The 26,025-nt window shown below is 43.8% G+C and overlaps 1 protein-coding gene across 10 annotated transcripts in view; it reads right to left on the minus strand.

The window, feature by feature from the left end:
• Nucleotides 1-26,025, minus strand: part of TBC1D1 (TBC1 domain family member 1) — a 214,196-nt gene that overhangs the window by 109,764 nt on the left and 78,407 nt on the right. For all 10 annotated transcript variants that reach the window (XR_005833380.1, XM_040624867.1, XM_040624866.1 and 7 more), the window contains exons 2-5: nucleotides 7,053-7,571; nucleotides 5,026-5,115; nucleotides 1,659-1,763; nucleotides 1,011-1,143 (exon numbers count right to left, since the gene is read on the minus strand). Coding sequence is in view for 9 of the 10 variants with exons in the window: in XM_040624867.1 (XP_040480801.1) it covers nucleotides 1,011-1,143; nucleotides 1,659-1,763; nucleotides 5,026-5,115; nucleotides 7,053-7,571 (847 nt within the window). In the remaining variant the exon portion in view is untranslated. The remainder of the gene's footprint in view (nucleotides 1-1,010; nucleotides 1,144-1,658; nucleotides 1,764-5,025; nucleotides 5,116-7,052; nucleotides 7,572-26,025) is intronic.

Below are 26,025 nucleotides of genomic sequence, written 5' to 3' on the forward strand. Positions count from 1 at the left end.
GTTTTTTTGGGTTTTGTTTTGGTACAAAAACATGGGTTGTTTAAATCCTATGACTCCCCTCAGAATCACACACACAGTTTTAGAAATCCTCCTATAAACAGAAGAAAATGAAAAACCAAAGAGAGGGGAACGAACTCCTTCCAAGCTGGTTTCCCTCAAAGGATCACAGTGGCGGGTTCACACTGGTTCTGTTCCCTGAGCCCCCTGCGCCCCCTGCAGGCCCAGAAATGGAACATCTCTCTTCCCACCTGAGGAAGAATCCTGGGGGGCGGCTTTGCAAGCAGGTTACAGGGAAGGCTTTCCCACACGGGCAGACTCTTGGACTCGCACACTAGTTTACCCCTAGTCTTCACAAGTCCTCGATGTACTTATCCCTAAAATGTAAACTAGTCTTCACAAGTCCTCGATGTACTTATCCCTAAAATGTACAAATCAACAATCCTCTGTCCTCCCACAGCACCTAGCACAGTGCCTGACACATCTTAAGTCCTCGATAAATATTAGCTGCAAATGATAACATTTACCACAGTTTCTCCCTACATCACATTTCTAGAAACTAGAGTCAACTCTCAGTCCCTTTTACACTTTCCCTCTGACTCAGCTGCAATTCGTCTTCTGCCCCCTTCACTCCGTGAACACGGTTCTGGCGGGGGTTACCGATGACCTTGGAACTGAAAAACGTGGTGGAGATTCTGCAGCTCTCACCTTACCAGATCTCTTCACAGCAGCCAACAGGGCTGACCGGACGGTGGCTAGATATGCAGTTTCTATCTCTCTCCTCCACGACCCTTAGAGGGGCGATGGAAGTTTATCTTCAAACCTGAGCCCCTAGCACAGTAGCTCGGCAACATACAGAAGACACCAGCCGCGTGCTGAAAGTTCACCTGTGATCCCTGTAACTAACACGGGCCTCTGTTAGGCAGAACCCCGCAAGGAACGCAGATCGCCTGAGGTTGTCCTGGGCCCTTTAAGTCCCGTGGTGTTAAGCCTGGAGGGGGGCCCCTACTCACCCTCTATCCGCTCACAGAGCTTGTGCAGGCCCTGCAGGGGGCAGCCCTCGCACAGCTGGGCAGGGGCTTTAGCCGTGTGCTGGACCGCTGCCACGGTGAACGCCTGCTTCAGGGTCATCATGATCTCATCGACCTGCTCGGAGAGAAGACACCGGGTAGCCAGGAAAATGCCCATTTCAGACGAGTGGGGCTGAGACTTCAGGACTCTGCAAAGACTTTTAAGATTTTGGGGGGAACCATTAATCACGGACTGACAGACAATGATCATCGTAATAACTGCGAGGATTCCAGTCTGAGAAACACTACGTATGCTCAAAGCTCGTAGAGGAGAGGAGGTACAAAACAGAAACAATTCTACTCTCGTGAGAAAGCCACCTCCTCGGGATCACACGTCCGCAATGACATATTTTACTGCAAGGCCGGAGGGCGGACAGGAGCAGGTTCCTCAACAACAGGACAATGGAGGACACATCCCCACAGAAGTCTTGCAGGTGGACTAGCTAGTTATTATACAGTTGTGGCGGATAATTGAAGCCAAATAACGACACGTCGAAGAAGCTCTATGGTTTGCGAAGGAAAGAAAAATCAGTGCGGTTGACACTGCACGTGAGCACGTCTTCCAGGTGAGAGCTGCTCAGTGGCACTTACCAGAGCTTCACTGGCGCACTGAAACACGTAACAGACGAAGTGAAAGCCTCCACCCCCTGAAGACTCCCGGCAGATGAACCCGAAGTGGTCCACGTGTCTGATACCCTGTGGAAGGCGGGCAAGAGAGGGAGGAGCGTTGAGCGGTGTCTGAAAGAGTCACAAGTGCCAGAAGGCAAGAGGACCGATGCGCACGGTCTTCTAGAGCACTCTAAAATCATTTCCCAGATTGTTCTGAAGTACAGTCGATACCCAATGTTACAGGAGTTTCAGGTGTACAACATGGTGAGTGTAGCTCCCACCTACCACCACACGACGCNATTACAATACCGCAGACTGTATTCCCTGCGCTGTGACCTTCAACCCTGTGACTTACGCATTCCATGCCCGGAAGCCTGCACACTCCCACCCCTCGCCCCTCTGGCAACTGCCAGTTTGTCCTCTATTTGGGTTTGTTTCTGCTTTTTTTTTCATTTGCTTTTCAGATTCCACATGTAAATGAAATCATGTGGTATCTGTCTTTCTTGAATTTATTTCACTTAGCATGATGTCCTCTAGGTCCACCCATGTTGTCACAAATGGCAAGATCTCCCTCCTTATTATGGCTGAATAATATTCCTTTGAGTATCTATACACACCACATCCTCCTCCGCCATGCATTTATGGACACTTGGATTACTTCCGTAACTTAGCTATTGTAAATAACACTGCAATAAAAACAGGGATGCATATATCTTTTTGAATTAGTGTTTTTGTTTTCTTTGGGTAAATAACCAGTAGTGGAATTACTGGATCATATGGTAGTTCTATTTTTAATATTTTAAGGAACCTCCATGCTGTTCTCCACGGTGGCTGCTCCAGTTTGCATTCCCACCAGCAGTGTACCAAGAGTTCCGTTATCTCCACATCCTTGCCAGGGATAGCTCACTGTGATTTTGATTTGTATTTCCCTGATGATAAGTGAAGTTGAGCCATCTTTCCATGTCTCTTGGCCATCTGTATGACTTCTTTGGAAAAATGTCTATTCAGGTCCTCTGCCCATTTTTTAATTAGATTATTTGGCTCTTTTGGTGTTGAGTTGTGTAAGTTCTTTCCATATTTTGGATATTAACCCCTCGTGGGATATATCATTTGCAAATATCTTTTCTCATTCAGTAAGCTGCTTTTTCATTTTGTTGTTGGTTTCCTTCTCTGTGCAAAAGCTTTTTATTTTGTTTTAATCCCAATAGTTTATTTTGGCTGTGTTTCTCTTGCTTGAGGAGGTATCTGGAAAATTCTGCGATAGCCAATGTCAAAGAGGTTACTGCCTGTGTTTTCTTCAAGGAGTTTAATGGTTTCACGTTTCACACATTTAGGTCTTTAATCCATTTTGAGTTTGTATCTGTGTACGGTGTAAGCAAGTGGTCCAGTGTTATTCTTTTGCATGTAGCTGTCCAGTTTTTCCAGTGCCACTGTTGAAGAGATGGTCTTTTCCCCACTGTGTACTCCTGACTCCTTTGCATAGATTAATTGACCATATAATTGTGGCTTTATTTCTGGGCTTTCTATTCTGTTTCACTGATCTATGTGTCTATTTTTGTGCCAGTACCATACTGTTTTGATGACTACAGCTTTGTAGCATATGTTGAAATCTGGGATTGTGATACCTCCACTTTTGTTGTTCTCAAGATTGCTTTGGCTATCTGGGGTCTTTTGTGATTCCACACAATTTTCTCAGGTACTTTAAATATCTACAAATATCTCTCAAATACGAAGATTAACATCATTCTACTAAAATATTATTCTGATTACCCCCATAATACAAGAATTGAAAACCAGAGTTTTTAATGTTCATTTTAGTGCTAAAAGGAAGTACAGAAAAGGGGACACAGAAAAATGAGAACTTTGTCAAGATACTAAAGAATAAAAAATTATTTTGAAAATCAAAAGAAGACAAAAGATTATTGAGGAAACACAACTTTACATACACATGCACACACGCATACAAACACTCAGACACAAAGGTTCAAAAAAAAAAGATTTAAAACATATTTGTACTCTCCTACAAGAACAGACAGGTAAGTTCTGAAGTACACTGGTCTGAAGAATGAGTCAAGAATCATACAAAGAACAGAGAAGCTTTTACATGTACGATATGAAGGCCAAGGCTGTACACCATAGTTTCCTAAGAGCTCTTCTGAATAAATATGTAAACTTGTTTTGGAAGTATCAACTAAGAGGCACCCTGATGCAGATAAGACATAGCCCATAAATATTAATATGTGAGTGTCTCCAGAAAGCACCAACATGCAGAGATACGAGTGCCGATAACTTGAAATTCAGGTCATCATGTACACGTGTAAGCTGCATGCTTCAGGAAATAATAAAACTGTTACATGAAAAAGCAAACCTTAAACATTAACATTTCGATAGAAAAAACAAATCGACATTAAATTCTGTGGATCATCTCACTTTCAGGTTGAACATTTTCCAATAAACGGGCAATCGCTGACATACCCTGGCATCTCGATCCATGCTCTCCCTGAGCAAGGTAAGCACATGCTAGACGTTCGTTCTCCGGGGAATAGGATTTAGAAAAATTAATTTTGTTAATGGTTCCCTATTCAACTATAAAAGGAACATTCTTTATTTTCACATTTTGGGAAAACATTCTTTATTTCACATTTCAAAGGGATTTTTTAAGTAGATCATGTTATAAATCAGCAATGAGATTTTCATTACATCTTATTAATTATGAGAAAATGGAAGCGAGGAAGTAAGAACTCAGGGTTTTAAAATACAGCCAAACAATAACTTTAAGTGATCTCTTATTTGCTAGGAAGACCCTGAGTACAACTGACATAGCTCACTATAACTGATTCTCCAAAATCTATGAAACACACCTTGGGAGATTATCAAGAAAGAACTCAAGTAGGCACTGTATTCTGAGGAAAACATCCCTAAAGAGATTCACTATTTTAAGGAAGAATAATGACTCGTACCCAAAAAGAAATTAAGAATTTTTATAAAGTAGAAATGAGCATCAATTTAAAAATACTTGTATGTATGAATATCTACATAAGACATGTATGCAGACCCACACATATACAACTGGAATTTGTGACTACAGAACATTACCACTAATAACTGAAAAAAGAAAAGTACATCTATTTTCTCCAGATTATTGTTGCTAACAGTGAACTTCTCAATTTCAAAATTATATGTATATTTTGCCTTAATATAGCAAATCAAAGGAGAAATGCCAAGATCACAAATCAAGTATACCTAGAAGGCACACATCTTGTGACCTTTAAGCACTTCTGCTGAATGACAGATAGAAGAATTCATTAAAAATGCAAATGCAAATGAGCCAATAACCCAGCTCCATTACCTGAGAGCAAAAGGATATCTCCTTAAAATTTTTCTCCAATGCTATTTTTTTGGTGTCAGGACTGATGAGGTAAACTTCAGACTGGCCAATCTTAAAAGACAAAAAAAGAAACTAGTTTTTCATGGAAGTTGAATTCAATGTTATTATACAAACATTCTCATTCTGTGACCTATGAAAATACAGACTAAGAGGGGAAAGCTCCTGTAAGATTCTGACTATTTTGCTGTGGAGAATCACCTCCAGAGGTGTCGGCTGACCCTACAGATCTCGGGTAGCCCAGGACACCTGCTAGTACGTTTACCCACATAAGACAGCGGTCTTCTTTGAGATCAAAGACCCAAATATCCAAAAGTTAGCAACGAAACCGCAGAGGCCACATCTCCCCTTTATAAGGAAGTGAGGTTTCTATAAAAGTAAAGCTTCCAGAAAACGAAAGCTCCTCTTTTGAAACTTCCAAAACACTTTCTATTAACTGTTTTACTGAAAAGTCTTTTAAAATTATTGTTAAAATAACCTACCATTTGTTGAGGAGATAACTATGTGTTAGGCATTTAAATACTACTTACTTGACTTCTTAAAGTTAGAGCATTAGTATAGTTAACACTGCCTTACCACCTTGTGTCAGCGTGATCAACTCCATTCTAGGGGAGGACCCTGTTGCAACAGCTCATCCCTCCCTCAGGGCCTCTCACTTGCTGCTCCCTGAACCCAGGTTACTCCAGCTGGAAGAATATCTAGTTGGCCACACTGAACCTCTGCTCAGTGAAAATCACTTCCTCCAAGAAGCCTTCCTGGAATCCCCAGATGTTCTCACAGCATCTTCTACTTCTCCTTTGTGGCACTGACCAGAACTGTAATGAGACAATTACTCAAACACTCAGGTGTCAGTCCCCCTTACTGGAACCTAAATTCGGCGTGGGCAGAGGCCATGGCTGCCTTGTTCACTGCTGTTACTGCAAGCATGTTGCAAGGGACCCTGCATACAGTAGTCACACATTAAAAACTTGAACATACATGTGCTGAGCAGCTTTCACAATGACACGAAAGAATTTTTCTTTTTAAAATATACATCACAGACTAAAGCACAGGCCTGAGTGCCGACATAGCACTCTTTCCAATACACGACAAAGAGAGGAAGAAAAGTCTTATTAACCCATTGACACATCATCTTCATCTTAAACCTGCTTACATCCAGCATCGCCTTAACCTAAGTAGCAGCTTCCTTACCCATCGGCCATCTCTCTGCCTTGAGTTAGGCACAAGAACATTACACCTCCAGTAATTTAGCTCTTCTAGAATACCAGTCACGACATTCTAGAAGGGGGCCAAAAACCAATCAGTTCCCTAGATCATCAGAGGCCAGCTCACAGCTGGGAAGGCCCTGGGGACTCCCAAGGAGGGCAAGCCCATCCAGAGGAGCCCAGAGCAGCATAGAACCCAGGAACCCCAAGTGCCAAGGACAGATTCCCTGTCCATTCCTTTCCTGGCACTTGGCTATCAGTTTACCAAACCTCTTCGAGAAAAACAGGTGGCTAAACTACTATTTCAGTTTGGGTACAAATTTCAAATATTATCTTATCCCCAAATCCAATTATCCTGATTAACAAAGGATAAATGTTTTATAAATTAATAGAAACAGTAAAGACAGAATATTTTCCAACTAAAAGATTTTGTTGGAATATATATCATTGAAATTAATATACATTTTAAAAATCCTTTTGGGGGCCTCTTACATATGTGCCCTGTTCCTTCCATTGAAAAGGTCTCTTTCAACTAAGGGGGGAGGGATGGGTAGAGATAAAAACAAACAAGGATAGAAGATGGACTCTCTCTAGGTTTCCAACGATGATTTTAAAGGCCTAGGACTAAAGTAAGGATTTTATCCTAAGAAAAGGATTATTCACTATAAAAATACATGGATTCACGCATAAATCCCAAACAATTTGCTATGAATCCTTTCCTCAATAAAGCAGACTGAACACGTTATCTCACACTGAGGATGAGCCCAGGGCTTGATGATATTTTACCGTGAACAGCATAGTTCGATTTTCCTCAATATCTGTCGGCTGCACAATATTGTGTCCGCTAATGAGGTGGTTCTCAATGTCGTTTTCCTCAAAGGAGCTGAAAAAACTACTACTTCGCAGGCTTCCATCTTGAAATTCCTTCTTAAAGGCCAAAGAGCGCAGCCCCGGCTGGGAGAAGGATTTGCGCATGGGCCTCCGGCCCTGCTCCCCGTTCCCCACCGGCTGCAGCACAGATCGGAACTTATCCGAGAAGGAAAGGCCTCCCGCGGGATTTGGGGTTTCAGAATTCTGGGAGACCAAGTCGAATTCGGCTTTCCTGCTGCAACTGACGTGATTGAACTTCTCAATGCACTCGTCGATCAGGGCCGGAGGAGCCTTCTTGTGGGCCACGGTCACCCGGCCACAGAAGAGCACCTCAAACTTCTTGGCAAACGTGTCATCAAACTCAGACGGGCAGTGGAGCTCCTCCTGGCGGGCAATCTTCCCAGCCTGGCGAATGGAGCTGATGATCTCCGGCACCTGCCAAGAAAGGGAGAGTGTTACTTGGAACCCGCAGTAGCCAGTGCTCCCACGAGGCACACACACGGCACGAATATACGAGCAGCCTACACTCTGCTCTCCCCGACCTCCCCCCTGCGTGTGCCGGGTCCTGAAGTAGGAGCCCATGGGGAATCTGAGACCGCAAACGCCTTCCCACGAGAGGGAAATGCACAACTTGCACACACAGGAGAAGGGGAACGGTATTTATTAAGCACCTCTGACGTGCCAGGGACTACGCTAGAGGATTCGCATGGCCACAACACTCCACAAGGTTAAGTGACTAGCCCACGGACACACAGCCCAATGTGGCGAGCCTCGGAGTCAAACCCGGGTTAGTCCCACGGCAAAGCCAGGTCCTCTCCGCAGCTGCTGTCACCTCCCTAAGAGGTTTGTCTCCAATGTGGCTCACCAAAACATGATGCAAGTTTTCTAGATGTCATGGCAGTGTATCTTGGAGAGTCTTCCACAATAAATGGGTGGGATGAGGATGACAAGTGACGACTGAAATTATCTATAAAACATTTCTTCAAATCACATCCTTATTTTTTCCTTCAAGGATAACTGGCAATTTATTAGTCAGTTCTCTATTTCCTAACAGTTGACCGGTATTGACTACAGAGCTAGGAGGCTTTAACGAAGGAGTGAGCAACCAAGACAGTGTCATTATCAGGGCAACAAACTGCGCTTCTTCCCACACAGACTCCAGAGCCTTTGGGTTCCACGCAGAGCCATGATCAAGAGAATGAACAAAAGGGTCTCGTGTGCTGTTATCGTCCCTACTGCTACACGTCTCATCAGGAGCTTCTGACGAGAGCCTTCGAGGCAGCAGCAGACGTGAAGATGGATCTGCGACCGCAGGAAGGATCTGTGAGGTCACTCAGGTGAGCTACAGCCACGATACCAAAACACAGGCATGAATTCAATCTTCCTAAGGAAGGCCCTGGTTTTCGTTATGACCTAACACCCAAAGCAATTTTTTTCCTTTTTTTCTATGTAAGAAAATTCAATTTAAGGCCCGATACCCAGAGGCTCGAAGTCTTCTAACAACATTATAGAGGAAAGAACAACAACAAAAAACCCGTTAACAATTCAGGTCGAAGATCAACATATACAGTAAAGGGACATGGTTGTAGATTTAAAACATATGCTTCTATGCTGTAAGACCCAATGACTCAAAAGATTTTTCTCTCTCTGATTGCACATCAAGCGCGTCTTAAAGTTGGTACCTCTGCTGTAAAGATTATGATACATCCTTCCAAGGTATCTGATCATGCAAAGAGTTCAAATATATTTAGGTATACGCTATAGTTTAAAAATTGATTACTGAAGTATAGGAGCTAAATAATACTAAATAAACCAAAATTTCAACATCTGTCAAGCATGAATTTGCACTACTTGCTTGTGCAATAGCACACTCTCCCACTGCCAGACAACACATCCCACGGAAGCCTGAAAATGGTTACTAGAAAAGATGACAGGACAGAGAGGAGAGGGAGGGAGGGAGGAAGCCCAGGTTCCACTCACACCTTTGCCAACAAGTCACTATAGGACATTGACAAGAACTGCCTCCATTTCTTTAAAAAAAAAAAAAAAAAAACTTGCAAGATTTTTCAGGTAAAAGGTATTTCTGAGAAGTAAAGAATTTTCAAAGAAAAATAACTAATTCATGCAAGTAAAGAACCTCACCACTTTCCTGACCAATTCTATGAAATTATTTTTTCAGGAGTCACATGAATCTTCCCCATGGTGAAACTTACTCTCTGAACAGAAGTCTTACACAGGCTACTGAGGCTTGTTAAAGTAAGGGTCATTTCTATATGCTGGGTCTTCCACTGCATCTGAGGTAATGGCGTCTTTCATTACGTAACCAAAGTGCAGAGAAAATGTGTGAGTCGTGTGAATTTATGGTGACTCAATAGTAAACAGCACAGAGAGAAGACACAAAGTAGAATCTGATTGTTCCCCCACTTCTCAAGGTCAGGAGAGGCTGAACAGCAAATCACAACCTTGGTCAGGGTTGAGGCTGTGGAAGTTTTTCGAACGGCCAGCCTTTCCTACACACTAATCACAACCTGTAGGAGACGGGCGTCAAAGCCCAGTGCCCCCACTCCTTGCTCTGGTGAACTGTAACATGGGCATAAAGGAGACAGCGGGGGTTAAAAAGAACCACTGGGATCCTGACAAGAATATAACCATCTCACAATAGTTGACAGCATATTGCCAAACGTATTTTCAGCCATAAATTGTCAACGGTTAAAAATCCAATGTTTTAAAATTATCATAAGTAAAACAGGAGACTTTTTCAATAAAAAACGGACTCCACCTGTGTGTACATTTGTAAATCTGCACTGAGAGTTTAGTTCCCTTTACCAGAACAGACCTGGAGAAATGAAGGCATAATATCCACTTGTGAGGAAATCCTGAATTCTCCATGCTTTTAACTCTGTCCTGGACTCACCTACGGTGTTACTTGTCGCACAAGGGGACAGAGTCATTTACTTCATTGTATTTCCAAACTTTTCTCTAGGTATCACTAGATGCCAGGAGGTAGGGATCCAGAAACAGGGGATGGAAGCAAGGCGGCCCTGCCCAGGCGGGGAGCGGGGCCCCCAAGAGATGCTTAGTTAGAACGTTTACAGTACTGAGATGGGGTCTGGGGGAGCCTGGAAGAAGACGGGAGTCAAGAGAAAGGCTGAATAAAAGCTTCTGGAAGACAGAATACACAAGATTTGGCGGCTATCTAGATGGGGGAGTCGAGGGCATGGAAGCCAGCACGTGGCTTGCAGAGTCGGCCTCAAGCTGCGTGAGCAGGGGACACGGAAGGAGCAGCTTTGTGGAGATGACGTGAGGAGTTTGGCTTTTGCACATGTTGAGTCAGACCAGGAGGACCTGAAAGTAAAACATCCAGCAGGCAGCTGGGCAGCTGGGCCTGGAGTCCAAGACAGGAGATGTCGACTGCGACGTCAGCAGCTCACGCACAAGAGTGGCTGCCCCCTGGGAACAGAAGAAGGCGAAGTAAAAGAAGAAGGCAGGCATGGGAGCACAGGCCACACCAATGTTTCAGACGTAAAGAAACTGAGGAATGGAAGGTGGAGGAGGAGGAACCAGAGCGTCAAGGATGACGTCAGAACGTCAACCAAGGGAGAGGGGCCACTGAGAACCAGCAGCTGCTGGAGTTGGCAGCTCAGAGAGATATGTAAAAATAAAGAAGGGGGAAATGTCAATAGTAACCCCTAAAATAAGCATAACTGAACTGAAAAGTGTCTCAAGGTAAAACTGCAGTCTCTGAGAACATAAACTTCAAATTACAATATTTACTGCAAATACACTGACCCCATTAGGGCAAATACACTGAGACCACTGGAGTTTATTTCCACTGATACGATCTGGGAACTTTTAACAAAATCTTTTTTTAGTATAGTCACAGCAGTAATATCTACGTCATTTCTGATCCCAGATAAGCAGATAGAGTAAATCAAAGCTAACTACAGCAAAAACAAGAACCTGAAAAGCATTATACTAGCATAAATTCAATAAGGGTTTGAGATTTTTTTTTTTCCTTTTACATTGGGAATCACAAAAACATGTTAATTAAAATGAATCACCAATAATAAAAAAAAAAGGCCCAGTTCTGACATAAAATTTATTAAACTGCTCTTCTGTCAACCTATTTGAGTTTATACTAAAGCTCCTTTTTAAAGTAAATCTGCACTATTTCACAACCAAAACAACCCTCTTTTGAATTCACATACTAAAAAAGCACGGTATCACAGTACATATGCGTGTTGTTTCTGCAGCAAGCTTAAGTGAATATTGTTTCTATAAGTCACCAGAAAATGATACTTAGTGTAAGAGAACTAGAAACATTTATTTCTGTAAATAAAGTCCTTATTTAAACATTTGGGTCAACTTTTTTGGTAAGGATTTAGGGATTTTAAAGGATTATAAACACACTGCAAGTGTAATTTTACACACAAGGACTGAGGAAAGAGCTTCTAAAACAGTATTTAGAATGAAAAGTCATTTTACTTTACATTTATACTTTTGTTTTGCTGCCAACTGGTAACAAATAAATATTAAATGAGTCTGAAGAAGCCTGGAGTTGTATATAAAACTTTAGCATTTTTTCCTGTTATTTAACAGTAAAACATTACCAAACTGCAAAAATAAGGCAGACCACGCTGTGCTTTGTCCCTTGGATGAAATGTTCTCTCACAGCAAAAAGTAAAAACAAGCACTTCTAAGAGAAAACTATTCTGCATAATTATTTTCCAGAAGGAACAGACTTGTGTTTCATTTTTGTTGGTAAGGAGTGGTTTTTACATCCGTTGGTCAGAAACAAGGTAAATATAGGGGAAGAAAATGAAATTAAATCAAGTATTTCCTCTATCTTACGTGTCTTAAATTTTATACAAGACACTTAAGGCAATATCTTCTTACAAGTGCTCACAACTTAAATTATTTAAAGAGAGTAAAACAGGAGTCTGACCCCATCCAGATACAACACACGTGGGCTCCCGTGTTGTCCAAGAGCACAGCTTGTTGAGACTAGATTCAACACAGAGACGTGAATACACCTCATACGGTGAGTAAGATGGGATTCTTCTGACCTGAGAGGCTCGCGGTCTAGGAAATAAGAGACACTCTAAATATGCGATTTCCAGTATAATGTGGCAGATGCTAGACCACAAACAGCACTAAAGCGACTGAATGTGTGGAGAAGGTGGGTCCTGAGTAGAGGCCTCTTAGCTGCCTGTTGGTCACGGATCCCCAGGGTAAACTAATGCCTCAACTCCTGCTTTACGCTTACCATTAGCCCCATGGTCAGACTCATGGGTGAGGTCTTCCCGAAAGAGAGACCAGACGCGCTCATTCGCTGACTGAGGCAGCAACGGCACCTAGGAAATGCTAATGACCGCGGGCCCTTACACGGGGCCACCCACCTCATTCATCCTCTTCCTTCTATCCTGTGGGTCTTGATCTTCACTCTTATGTAAAACTTAAGTAGTATTCAGCTTCCCTAGCCTGAAATGGCAAATGGGACACACTCTTAGCTTTCAGATCCCATGAAAAGAGTCTCTGCAACACAAAACCCAGCATCCGACTCCAAAACAATCATTTGAAAGGTTCACTACAACCTTTTGTCAAAACCAACATGCTTCTACAAATGTTTAAAACAATGAGACAAGAATTCAACCTCAGTGTTTTAACAGCTGCAGGAGCTAACAAACGTGGGTGGGAGACGGTAAGCAAGGAAGAGAGAGAAGGGAATCTGGGAGACTGTAAAATTATTTTGTGACTTCTCTAAAACAATGTTTAAAAGTCAAAACATTTTGATTGGTTAGCATAGATATTGACAGATCATGGAATAAATCACTGCATGTTCAGCCTGCGAACCTAGGTCCTCAAAGTCCAACCCTCTTCAGTGAATGCACTAGCCCTCCACTCAAGCAGGGAGACCTGCCCCACCCCAGCCTCGACGAAGCAGCCTGTTTGCAGGTGGGGCCCTGGCATCTGCAGTGTCCACGAGCGCTAGGCAGTGCGGACAGGCAGCATCTCTGATATATCTATCATTCATCTGTTCTTTCTCGTGTCCTAAGGTAAGGAACGCTCCCTCCTCACCCTGTCCCCACAGCATTATACCCAAACCCTACTGGATGACTAGGGCCTTGGCAAGCTGTGTGTTTTAGCAGCACTGACACGGCCCAGCTGCACAGATCCTCACCATGCTTGTGGCGGAGATGAACAAACTAGCCAAGACCAAAAGAAAAAACTGTCACACAGATATGTGACAGGCTGTTTATACTATTTAAGGGCAAATTTGGTTTGCAAATAAATTCACCGCATCTCTGAAGTCTCAGCTCATTAAATACATAGGTGTGAATGCCCTATAAGAAATACTACTGTACGGGGAATACTACTGTACGGGGGGCTCCTGGGTGGCTCAGTCGTTAAGCACCTGCCTTCGGCTCAGGGCGTGATCCCAGAGTCCTGGGATCAAGCCCTGCATCAGGCTCCCTGCTCTGCTGGGAGCCTGCTTCTTCCTCTCCCACTCCCCCTGCTTGTGTTCTCTCTATCACTGGCTGTCTCTCTCTCTGTTAAATAAATAAATAAAATCTTAAAAAAAAAATGTTACTGTATAATTCTGATCAAAGTTTACTTCAAAATAATCTCTCAGGGGCGCCTGGGTGGCGCAGTTGTTAAGCGTCTGCCTTCGGCTCAGGGCGTGATCCCGGAATTCTGGGATCGAGCCCCACGTCAGGCTCTTCCGCTGGGAGCCTGCTTCTTCCTCTCCCACTCCCCCTGCGTGTGTTCCCTCTCTCGCTGGCTGTCTCTCTCTCTGTCAAATAAATAAATAAAATCTTTAAAAAAAAAAAAAGAGACAAAATAATCTCTCAAAGATTAAGAAATGCTCACAAATATAATGAACTCTCAGTTAATCATGGCAAGCCCCCATATTAGTTTTGCATGTTACATAATCTTTGTAAAGGGACACTGGGGTTCCTTTCCTACAAGGCAGAGGGAACTATAAACATGTAAACGTACTAGGAAAAAACATTAAACAAAGCGCTGGTTCCTTCTCCAGGACACACACCACAATCAGTTTTTATAAATGACGCCCTTTTGAAATTTTGCCACTGAGAGATCATTAATAAAGAAATATTTGGTCATATAGTATGTATTTGTTCATAAAACAGCAAAATCAGCCAAAACACTGGGCACCAATACAGTTTTGCTTCTACCTAAAATCATCCAGGGCCAAATACATTAAACTTATGAAAACTGATTTTCAAGCTAACAAGTGCCCATATGTTATCTTTTCATGTCCAAATCACTCATCTTAGATGAAACACTTACAGGAGATCTGGACTTTCTATCGGGCAACAGACACGAGTCTTTTCACCTGTTCTCATTTATGCCTCAAAACAAAAGTCTTTGAGAAACGCAGAGCAGTTAAAAGCTAAATTAAGCCCCTAGTGCAGGCGCCAGGGCCCTAACCCAGGGCATCCCGGACAGACACGTGTCCCGGCTCACCAACAGACGCATGCAAGGACGGTTACAGCATTTCTAACAGCCAAAGCCAGAGACAAAACACTGCCCAGCAACAGAACTGACAAGTATGTGTGATATTCATATAATCAAAAACATGCAGGAGGAGAATAAGCGAACTATGCTATGTGCAACAACATGGGCAAATACTCATCGTGTTGAGTAGAAACAACACGTAGAACAGAATCACATGGTAGAATTCCACTTTTGCAAAATTTCAAAAACAGGCAACACTGAACTATGATGACAAAAGATAGGATAGCTATTATCTCTGGAGGAGGAGTGACTGGGAGTGGGCCTGTGGGGCTTCTGGACTGTTCCATTTCTTCATCTGGGCACTGGCTGTATGAGATTATTCAAACTTTGAAGTCACTGAGTATATGATTTATGTATAATTCTGTTTGAATAACATCAATGAAAACTTTATGAAAAAAATAACATTTTCACAAGCATGACAGAATCTGAGTGAGAAAAGGGTAAAAAAAAAAACTAGCCCAAAGTTACCCAGGTAATAAGCTCAAGAGTCAGGACAGCACCTTCCTGATGCCAAGACACATCGCTTTCCAGCACACCAAGACTTCATTCTCAATTCAAAAAGACTTCCCAGTTCCTGGGAGGGTCCGCGTGTTTTCTGGCTTTGGTTCGGGAGTTTCTTGTTTTGGTCTTACATGGAATCCAGTGCCCCCTCCCCTAATAATGAGTAGTGCCTCACCCCACCCTCATTCCAGTGGTTCAATGGCACAGACAGGTCCAGCCCCAGCTAACAAGTGGACTGGCAACCCCAGACCAAACCAACCAGCATATTCTATTACCCCACCCACAGTAGAATTAGTTCAGTGTTGGTCACATAACCCAGTCCAGACCAGGACTGGCAGGCCTATGTGTTCTAAGGAATTGGTGGAAAAAAGAAACTTGCTGTGGCTTTAGACCAGTGGTTCTCCAACCCGGGGCAATTCTACCCATCACCATCCCCCCCGCCCAGGGGACATCTGGCAATGTCTGGAGATATTTTGGGTTGTCACAACTGGAGGGTAAAAGCTGCAACTGGCATCTAGTCAGCAGAGGCCAGGGATGCTGCCACACACCCTACAATGCATAGGAGAGCCCCCCACAATTAAGAATTATCTTGCCCAAAATGTAGTATTGCCCAGGTTGAGAAATCCTGCTTTTGGACTTAAAATTCTGAGGACATAAGCCTGGAATTTCTGGTGCTATCACAAATAAAGCCATGCTAGGTAGTTCCAGAGGAGGTGAAACAAAGACAGGGAAGAAGAAAATGGAAGGAAGAGGGTGAGAATGATGGTTCTGATGTTCGAGGACCTGGATCCAGCCATGCCTGAAGCCAATCAACTGGGATTCTTGTGCTAATAAATTTTTGACTATGCCATTTTACACTGGGTGTCTATCAGCTGCAACTAAGAGTCCTGTTCACTGTATAAAACATTTTACGTCAAATTCTATGGTGAATACAAGGATGAATCACACATAGATCCTGTTCTTCAGGTAACCTACAATCTAGACAGAGGGGATAAAGAAATAGACAAATGACTCAACAAAGCAGAATGCCAACACTACAGGAGTAGAAGTGCTAAGAAAGGGTAAGAAGATAGAGAGACGCAAAATCTCAGTATGGAGTACATTTCAAATAAATTATCAAGAGCAAATAGGAAGATTCAAATATTTACCAAACTCTACCCTTACAATAAAATGAGCCACCAAAGACCCTCAGGGAGTCCAACTGACTCAATTGTTTTCCCTATAAAAAGGGGGAACATATAAAATTTTAGATCACATCAAAAAATGTTCAGAAAGAGCCAAAGTAGATTTCACGTTTGAATGACTTGTTTACACATTATTCCCAAGTCTCTCTGCTCCCTGCCACATTAAATGAGAAAGGGCTGTAATCACATACAATACACGAAAGAACTAAGGAATAGGACCAAAAAAACGTGGGTAATTTACAAAGTATCCACACACTGCCGTACACACAGGTCTGAAGGAGCCACTCAAAGATGACTCTGCTCGTCTCCAAAGCTTAACTTTCTTCTCCTTGCACCAGAGTCCACGCTACAGCTGGAGTGGAGCCAGTCCTCAGCGACTGGGGCCCCTGGGACAGCACATGGCCCTGCCCCTGCTTCCGGGCTCCACGGCCCTCCTTTGCTGACCTGTGAGCAGAATCCACCTCAATGGAAAACACAGCAAAGGAATTTTCCAGTGTCCACCAGATCTTCAAGGGTAGGACCTAGGTACAGGCTTTCCTCCCCCAAAGAAACCAAACGGATCAAGGAGAGCTTCCCTCCGCCAGGTGCAGGGTTCAGAGCCAACAGTAACGAGGCAACCCCGAGGCTGTACCCGTGCTCAGAACCTCAGCAACTGGGCACCGGGCTCGAACAGCACCGCCCACGCAGCACATCAACACACCCGTCCCTAAGCCACACGGTCTAGTCTTTGTAATCAAATCAGAAACTTCTCAGCATGACGTGCAACACGTGAGGCTCACAGACAGCATCTTACAATCGGACTTTGTGTACTTAAAACACACTGAATGGAATCAGTTTATCAGAATGGAGGCCAAATACTGAAAAATGTAGGCTTTGCTCTCGAATTCTTCCCCTCCCTGTCCGCTTGTTTTAACAGGAAAATAAAGCTATGTTTTCCCCTCTGGGATGCCTTCCTCTTACATACGTGCACTCTGCACCCCAGTCCCTGGGACCTCGGCTCCCAGTCAGCACCAGCCACCGTGCCTCTGGGCCAACTGGGCGGACGTCTCCAGGTTGAGCCGAGAGATCAAGATGTTGCAGGCAGGTTCCTACAGAGAAGGGACAGAGAGGAGGAACACCTTGCCCCCACCTCTTCCTCCCTTCCAGGGGCTGAGGTCAGGACCCTCAGCTGGGCCCCATCAAGGCCCTGGCCAGGCTGTGGTATCTCACCTTGCTGTGAAAGGGCCAACCTCAAGGACCATGTAAAACCGCCTCCTTCTTAAACAAAGCAGCAGGATGCATTCTTTAGTCCTCTTTATTTCTAGTAAGTTTAATACACATCCACGTAAAAGAAAAATACAGAAGCATACAAAGTTGCCCATATAATCCCAAACCCAGAAAGAGCCACAGTGAACAGTTTGGTTTTTCTGACATGTGGTTCTTTGCCTATGCCAAATGCTAATTTCCTTTACCCAAAAAAAAAAAAAAAAAAAAAAAAAAAAAAAGCGTGTGTGGGGAATCAGCGTTCTGCAACTAACTTTTATCAGCATGGGCATACTGCAGGGACCGGTCATCCCCTAGAGACGCATCTCACTCCTTCCTGATAACCACAGCATCGATTCATTCACTGAAACACTGTACACACAGGAATACCCCCCCCAAAAAATTGAACCTACTCAGGATCCAGTTCCAATGAACCTGATGCGCGTGTGTGGGGAATCAGCGTTCTGCAACTAACTTTTATCAGCATGGGCATACTGCAGGGACCGGTCATCCCCTAGAGACGCATCTCACTCCTTCCTGATAACCACAGCATCGATTCATTCACTGAAACACTGTACACACAGGAATACCCCCCCCAAAAAATTGAACCTACTCAGGATCCAGTTCCAATGAACCTGATGCCAGCTGTTATGAACGCTGCCCAATACGCCATTCTGGCAAACGTGTGATGAGCATCCCATTCTTTGCATAAACCACCTGGACCCCAGGGCGCCTGGATGGCTCGGTCAGTTAAGCATCCGACTCTTGGTTTCGGTTCAGGTCGTGATCTCAGGGTCCTGGGATGGAGCCCTGCGCTCAGCATGGAGTCTCCTTGAGATTCCCCCTCTCCTCCTTTTGCCTCTCTCGCGTGTGCTTTCTCTCTCTAAAAAAAATAAAATCTTAAAAAAAAAAAAAGAAAAAAACTGCCGGGACCCCTATTTGTTGTTTTCGAGTAGTATGGTGTGTGTGCACATTTTATGGGAGGGAGGTGAGTAGGGGGGAAGTGGAAACTATGAGAATGAAGCCAGTGTTGCCTGCTGGACGGGAGAGGAGCATCCCACGGCAGGGAACGGGCCTCTAGGAGCAGACACTGAAACAGAATCGGCCCTAAGAAGACAGAAGGGAACCCTCTCCGCTGCAGGTCACAACTCTGAGGAGAAAGTCAGCCCCGGCTCCTACGCAGCAGCAGCTGTGAGTCTCCGACAGATCCTTGGGGCAGTTGTGTAACCGGAAATGCTGACAGAGGCTCCAGCCTCTGCAACTTCACGTGCACGTCTGGGCAGGTCACCCACTTCCTAGAACCTCAGTCTCCTCTTCTATCAAAGTGGGGCTTGCAGGATAAAAACTAAACAATAAACGTGAAAGTTGTTAGTATAAAGCCTTGCACGTATTCACTCCCAATGACTGCTAGCTGTTCCCTTCATGTCTACAAAGTCGGAAAAGATCGACTCCCTAGGAAAGTGACAGTACCCGAGGAGCCCAAGCCACATGAAGCAGCCCTGGGGTCCGAGGCCCCAGCTGGACAGCAAGAGAAGCCCAGTACCACTGACCCACCAGACACCTGAGCAAAGACGCCACGTTGGAAAGGAATCATCTAGACCTCGCTGCCCCACAGGAAGCCAGGCAGACAAACTGCCCAGCGGAGCCCTTCCCAAATTCCTTACCCACAAAACCACCTACATAATAAATGGTTGTATTAAGCCATTAAAAAAAAAATTTTTTTTTACCTTAAGTAACAGTGCCCAAAGGCAACGGGCTTGCTATTATTCCAACGGCCTTTCAGTGCAGAACAGACAAAAATTTATTCCATACCAGCCAGCAAACAGATAATGCCAGTCACATCAAGAATCTGACCATCTTCCCAAACATCCAGTAGGCAGAAGAACTCTCCCCTACCTCACCCCAACCCAACCTTCCAGCAATCCCAGATATGTAAAATCAGGAATGCTCTGATTAAAATGGAGCTGGAGAAGCAGAACATTCCTTTCCCCTCCTTCAGCCAGCCCTGAGGTATCACAATGACCCACAGAAACAGAGTGTGGAAACCACTGCCTAAAAAATACACAGGTCTGTGGGTGGCAAGCAGTTTTTCTAGCCCGCAGAACAGCTCCACCGACCTCAGAGCATAAGGCACCTGGATGCCTGAATGTCTGCTCTCAGAGAGAATTACTGTCTATTTTGTTCACTGATGTAGCCCCAAGTGCCCATCACAGTGCCTGGCACACAGCAAGTACTCAATAAATTTGCTCAATGTATGATGGCAATTCAAAATAAAAATTTAGTGGGGCACCTGGGTGGCTCAGTCGGCTGAGTGTCTGACTCTTGGTTTCAGCCGAGGTCATGATCTCAGGGTCTTGAGATTGAGCCCCTTGTCGGGCTCCACACTCAGTAAGGAATCTGCTTGAGATTCTCTCTCCCTTTCCATCACCCTGTGCCCCCCACCCCATGCGTGCACGCACTCTCTCTCTAATAAAAAAAAAATCTTAAAAAAGAAAAAAATGTAGTGACTTTAAGGTTTTTCAGTGATGACAAATATCTCAAGGAGATCTTAGAAGGGAACCACAATAAATCTGTAGTATCTCCAACACAGTGTATGAGTGTATGCGAACAAGTATTTGCTGAAGAACAAATGCTGTAAAAATAGTAAACCAGAAACAGTGGGACTAAGTCCTTCTGGATTATAAGACTTTTCTAGACAGCTGAAGGCTGACCCCTTTAAACACTTAAGCTATTTTTATTTTCACCATTTTTAGATGGGAATCATTTAGCATATTTTATTTAAAGACTACAGAGAATGAAGTTTAACCCTTCCTATTTTGCAGCACGCATGTATTACGATGACCAGCAGAGCTACTGAGGTTGTGTTGAACTGGGTACCCCTGTGGGTTGGAGCAACAGGCAAGACTATATGGGATTAGTGGGCATCTCAGGTGAGAGCCGGGATCTCAGCTTTTTGTTACATATCCCACATTCCCACCAATCTTCCCTAAGCAAATGTTGGCATGCTCTTCTCCCAAATGCATCCCAGGGACCAAAGCAGAGGTTCCTAAACTTGTGTCTCAGACAAGCATAGTGACAGCATAGTGAAGCCTATGGACTCTTCTCAGAATGAAGTTTTTAAATGTACAAAATAGAATACAAGAGAATACAAAAGCACTTAATGATACTAAAAGGGAATTATCCAAATAATTATGATATAGCATGTGCTTATTACCATATTTGACACGATCTAGAGGCAAGTCAAATAAATGCTGTAATTCACAGTAATGATGCACATCCACAGTATTTTTTAGAAATGTGTGACTGTAGGGTCGTCTAGGTGGCTCCGTCAGTTAAGAATCAGATTCTTGGTTTTGGCTCAGGTCATGATCTCAGGGTCTTGAGATGGAGCCCCACATCGGGCTCCTCACTCAACGGGGAGTCTGCTTGAGGATTCTCTCCCTCTGCCCCTCCACCCACTTGTGTATGCACAACCACATGCACTCTCTTTCTCAAACGAAGAAAAAATTTTAAACATTTTATTTGAGAGAGAGAAAGAGAGAAAGCGCATGCACGCTCACAAGTGGGGGGAGGGGGAGAGGGAGGAGTAGACTCCCGGCTGAGCAGGGGGCCCCAACTCCCGGCTGAGCAGGGTCCTGGGATCATAACCTGAGCTGAAGGCAGACACTTAACTGACTGAGTCACCCAGGTGCCCCTAAACAAAGAAATTTTTTAAAAAATGTATAACTACTGTAACGCAATATGAAAATAACTGATTTTATTGATGTTACTGTCACAGAAGCTGCTAATGCTACTGGATTTGATGACCGAATTCATAATTGAAGGAAATGTTAAATTTTAGCTACAAGTCAGTAAAAATAAAGATGCAATTTTTTCCCCTAGTTCATGGACCACCCCATCCCCCACCCCAGATCCCATGGACTAAAGGAAGCGCAGAGGGAAACAGGTACATACAACTAACTCAAAGATAACACCACCACCACCACCACCAGGCATGTCTCCCGGGGCCAGAGTGCGTATTTACTGTATATATGAATAATGCAACAAAGCCATCACACCATGCCAATGCAAACGCAAATCCAACTGAAAGTGGGAAAGCTGCACCAGAAGCTATAGCCATCAAAATCTACAAAGAGAAATTAAAATGGAATGAAGCCATCAATATGGAGAGTAAATTCCAACTGAGTAAAACCCAAGTGTCCATTAGTTAGAGTTATGGAATTAATTTCTACATAATGCAAATTCTTCATCAATATAAAAACATTACAACTCTTTTCAAATGTTACCAAGACTCAAATTTAAGTCTGATGTGATTTACTGCCCAGCTAGTCCTTGAATCTGACAATTTAGTCTAATAAACAAACAGATGGAAGATTATTTTCTACTGTAAACTTCATATTATCCCTGCCAATGGGAGAAGAGGAAAAATGTGACAAAATAAATACCTTTGAATCCTCATTTCAGGAAATTTATTTGGCTTGCGGCTCACATTTGACAACAGAGGAGCCTTTATTCTAGAATGTCCCTCCACCAACTCTCCACTACCACCTGCCCATTCTTCCAGATCCAGCTCAAACATCTCCTCTGCTCCATTCCCCAGGTTCCCGTGGAACCTGGCCCTCTGCTGTCACATAGGTCAACACACTGAGTTTATCTCCCACACCACACTTTGGGTAAAGGTAGAATAGTGTTTAATTCATTGTGTGGGCCACGCAGACCTTGTCAGAGCATTTACTTAACACACAACTTGAATGTGGGATGAAAATAAATGGCAGTTTTCTATTTCTCCACCTTAACGTTCAAAGTGGATATTGTAATATTAATTAAACTCAATTTAAACATATTTACTTGAAATACATCAAAGTGCTATAGGTAAACTCTAAATAGCAATGAAAGGAACAATGAAAGGGCTTTATTTTCTAACCTCACCTAAAATCAGGTAGAGAAATCAGGTCCAGCCCCCATATTTCATATAACCCTGTGCACACTATCAGGAGGAAAAGCCAAACTTCGGACACCTTCACTTGTATCAAGTTCATACAGCATCTCAGGAACTAACACCACTTCCTGGCACTAACTGTGTCAGACACTGTGTTTCACACAAATTATCTCACTGAATCCTCCCATCAAGCCTCTGAGAAAGGCATTTCCACTTTACAGACATGCAGACGCTCCTGGGTCGGGGTCTGCGCCGGGCACCAGGGCTGTACGCAAACGTCACCACTGGGAGTGGGGCTGAGACGGGACACTATTTAGGAAACAAGGCGAGGGAGGCCCTGGGAGTGACAGCAGCCTCGCTCGGCAGGTGAACAGTGCAGAAGCACCCACTGCTGGGGAGCAGGCAGTGGGGAGGAGAGGCCCGGCACCCAGTCTGTCCAGGCCTGCCTACAAGCCCCGGGTGGGACAGGTGGGGGTGGGCCCACGTGCCTCCCAGCGGACCACAGGGCCTTACAGAGGAGAGCAGCTAGAGGGGGCCACAGTAGGAGGGGAGGACGATGGGCCGGAGGATGCTGAGGGGGTCCTCATGCCCAGACTGCATCATGAGTGATGAAGGAGCTGGCAGGGAGAAACACAGGCCTCCCCCCCAGCCTCCTCCGCTCGGGACAGTGGCAGCACGCACACGCAGAGAAGGGGGAAATCAACCACACCCAGAAGGTAACACGGCAGCAAGAACACGAAACCAAGCGGATGGGAGAGCCAACAGGTTAGCAGATCTACCCACCCATGGGGACAAAAAACCTCCAGAAACCTGAGCACAGATTACAATCTAGGATTACAATCTAGCAAGTTCTCGCCCTCCTCAAGGCTGCTTCCTTGTCCAGCCAGCACTGGAAACGGTGAGGACCGAGAAGCGGGTGTGCCGTGGCCCCACCGGCTGAGCCCCCAGTCCCCTGGGCATTCTGGCCACAAGTTCCAACAGACTGAAAAAAAGGCAGCGTGTGTTCAAGAGCGGCTCTTTCTTCTACTTATTTTCAGCCAAAGACATACAATGTGAAAAGATCTGGAGGGGCTGCCCGTCGTAGTCTCTGGGTAGCAGGAATGCGGTGGTTTGTTATCTTTGCTTATCAGTAGGTTATTTTTCTATAATTTTCCATGTAATGCTTTTGTAATCTTAAAGATTATTCTTCATTTTTTAAAAAGTGCATTTTTCTTAAACTTTAAGAAATTTTAGCGATTACGTTCTACTGTTATTAGACGAGGCCTCCCAGGGACAAAATTACTTGGGAGTGGAGAGGGAAAAAAAAATTGTCATTGTAAATATATGATGATAAATTATTTCAATAGTACCAGTGAAATGGCATACACTGCTAAGTGGCCCCAAATGCTTCACTACGTAACATACAAAAGCCTTTAAGTCATGAAATACAATCTGAAAAATAAACATAAACATCTATAGAAACTAAAAACTTTAGATGACAGTCTAACAGCAATATTCAAGACTGTCCTTTTATATGCCTAGGTAATTACTCAAGACAAAAATTTTAGCTTAAATCAAAATTGTGATAATAGCAAGAACTGGTCTATTGTATGAAGCTGACAGTTCAAACTTGAGTTTAGATAACCATTAACCTTATTAACCAGACAAATATTCTCGCTACTTCCTAGGAACTGCAATGAATGTAATTCAAATTATGACATTTGTGGACACAGTATGGAATCCCCTGACAACAGCAGTATTAATTTTTAAAACACAAAATCATTTCTAGCATAGGCTACCCCCCTCACATTTGCGGTGCCTTTTTCAAGGCACCATTCCAATCATTCAAAGCCAAAACCCTGTCCTTCCCCCTCGCATACTACAAGCCGTGTGTGGTAGCCTCTGGGAAACCAGGTGTGGGCTGATCTCAGGCTCTGCCTTGGTGCCATATGCCACCTGCTCCGGCACACGCAGCAGCCCCGGTCACGGCCCTGTCACCGCCCTGTCACAGTATCAGTGAGGTCCCCGGCAATTGCCAAGCAAATGTCTGAAATTTAAACTTACTAATGCATGACTGCCAGACTCAATCACAATCTGGGATGTCATAAATCAATCAATTACGTACCGTTTTTAAACACACCACACTAGCTTTTAGAACACGGACTGCATTCTTGAATAAAACCTATTACATATGTTCAGGAATCCTGAACTTCACTCAGATCAGTAGTAGAAATAGGTCTTTTCTCGCATATCAATTTACCTTGAAATAAACTCTTCTCACCAAGCAGCCATTCCTTTTCTTTAATCTTGATCAACAGGCAAATCAGAACTTTGGTTAGTAAAGGATATTAGTTAGAACCAGTCTAATCTGTTTTCCACTTAACATATTTTAACTTTGTGTAATACCAACTGTAACAATAACAATACTATTTGCTGCTCCTTGGCTTTCTCAGAAGTTATAAATGTGAGATAACTTCAATATGTGTTTGTAAAACAGACTGTATCCTAGCCAAACCACAAAAGTAGACTAAGTGGCTAATTCTTTCTGCTTTCAGAGATGAAGGAAATCAATAAAAGAAACACACAAGACAAAAATGAAAGAGTATAAAATTGCACACAGAAGTAACCCAAGCCTGCATTCATAACCAGTGCCCAGCCCTCAGCTAACATTTCTCTTCCTCCCTGACCCACCCCACCTTCCTAGTGTGTGCGAAAGAAAATCTGATCCAACCAAACCTCCATGGCCAGTTTCCCTAAAGGGGTTGACTCATTTCATACTGAAGGGAATAGGCTGTAGTACTCTCAAAACCACTTCCAGTTCCAAAATTCCACTATTCTATAAAAATAAATTAGAATATAGAATGAAAACAAGAAAAACAAAAATCCCAACATCAGGAACATATGTTAAGACTGTGATATATGTAAATTGCAAAAACAAAAAACCAACCAACCAACCAACCAGAAACCCCAGCAGGGTAAGTAAGTACCCATGGGGCAGACCCAGCTTGCCAAAAGTTCATGTGAAAAAGATTTAAGGATTTTAGTTGACCATAAGCTCAGGATAAGCCAGCAGAACGGCCTGGATACCAAAAGAATGAAAAGGAACAAAAAGCCTATGGCATTAGGAGAAATGTCATCCTTCCATTAAGGGGTTGGGGTCACAGCCTCACCAACCTTCCCACTGACTGGGCCACATAAAGTTCCACTTTCAGTTTTAGTAGACTTTAAAAGCAGCAGCAGTAAGAGTCACAAGGTGCTTGCAATTCCATGAATGGAGAACAGGGCTTTCAGTGTCGGAAGGGGATGCCCGGAAGCCTTTGCAAATCAGTCTCAGGGAGGAGGCATTAGGGCTCTTGCTCACAAATTGGAAGGCAAGGTGGTGAAACATAAAGGGAGAAAGATTTCTGCTGCAAATATAAACACCTTTCAATTAGAGCTATGTGCAATGTTATGGATTTCCTGAGGAATGCTGAGCATCCCTCCAGAAGATTCGAGCACTGGA

Source organism: Ursus maritimus, unplaced genomic scaffold (genome assembly GCF_017311325.1).
Source record: "Ursus maritimus isolate PB19 unplaced genomic scaffold, ASM1731132v1 scaffold_8, whole genome shotgun sequence".
Lineage (NCBI taxonomy): Eukaryota > Metazoa > Chordata > Mammalia > Carnivora > Ursidae > Ursus > Ursus maritimus.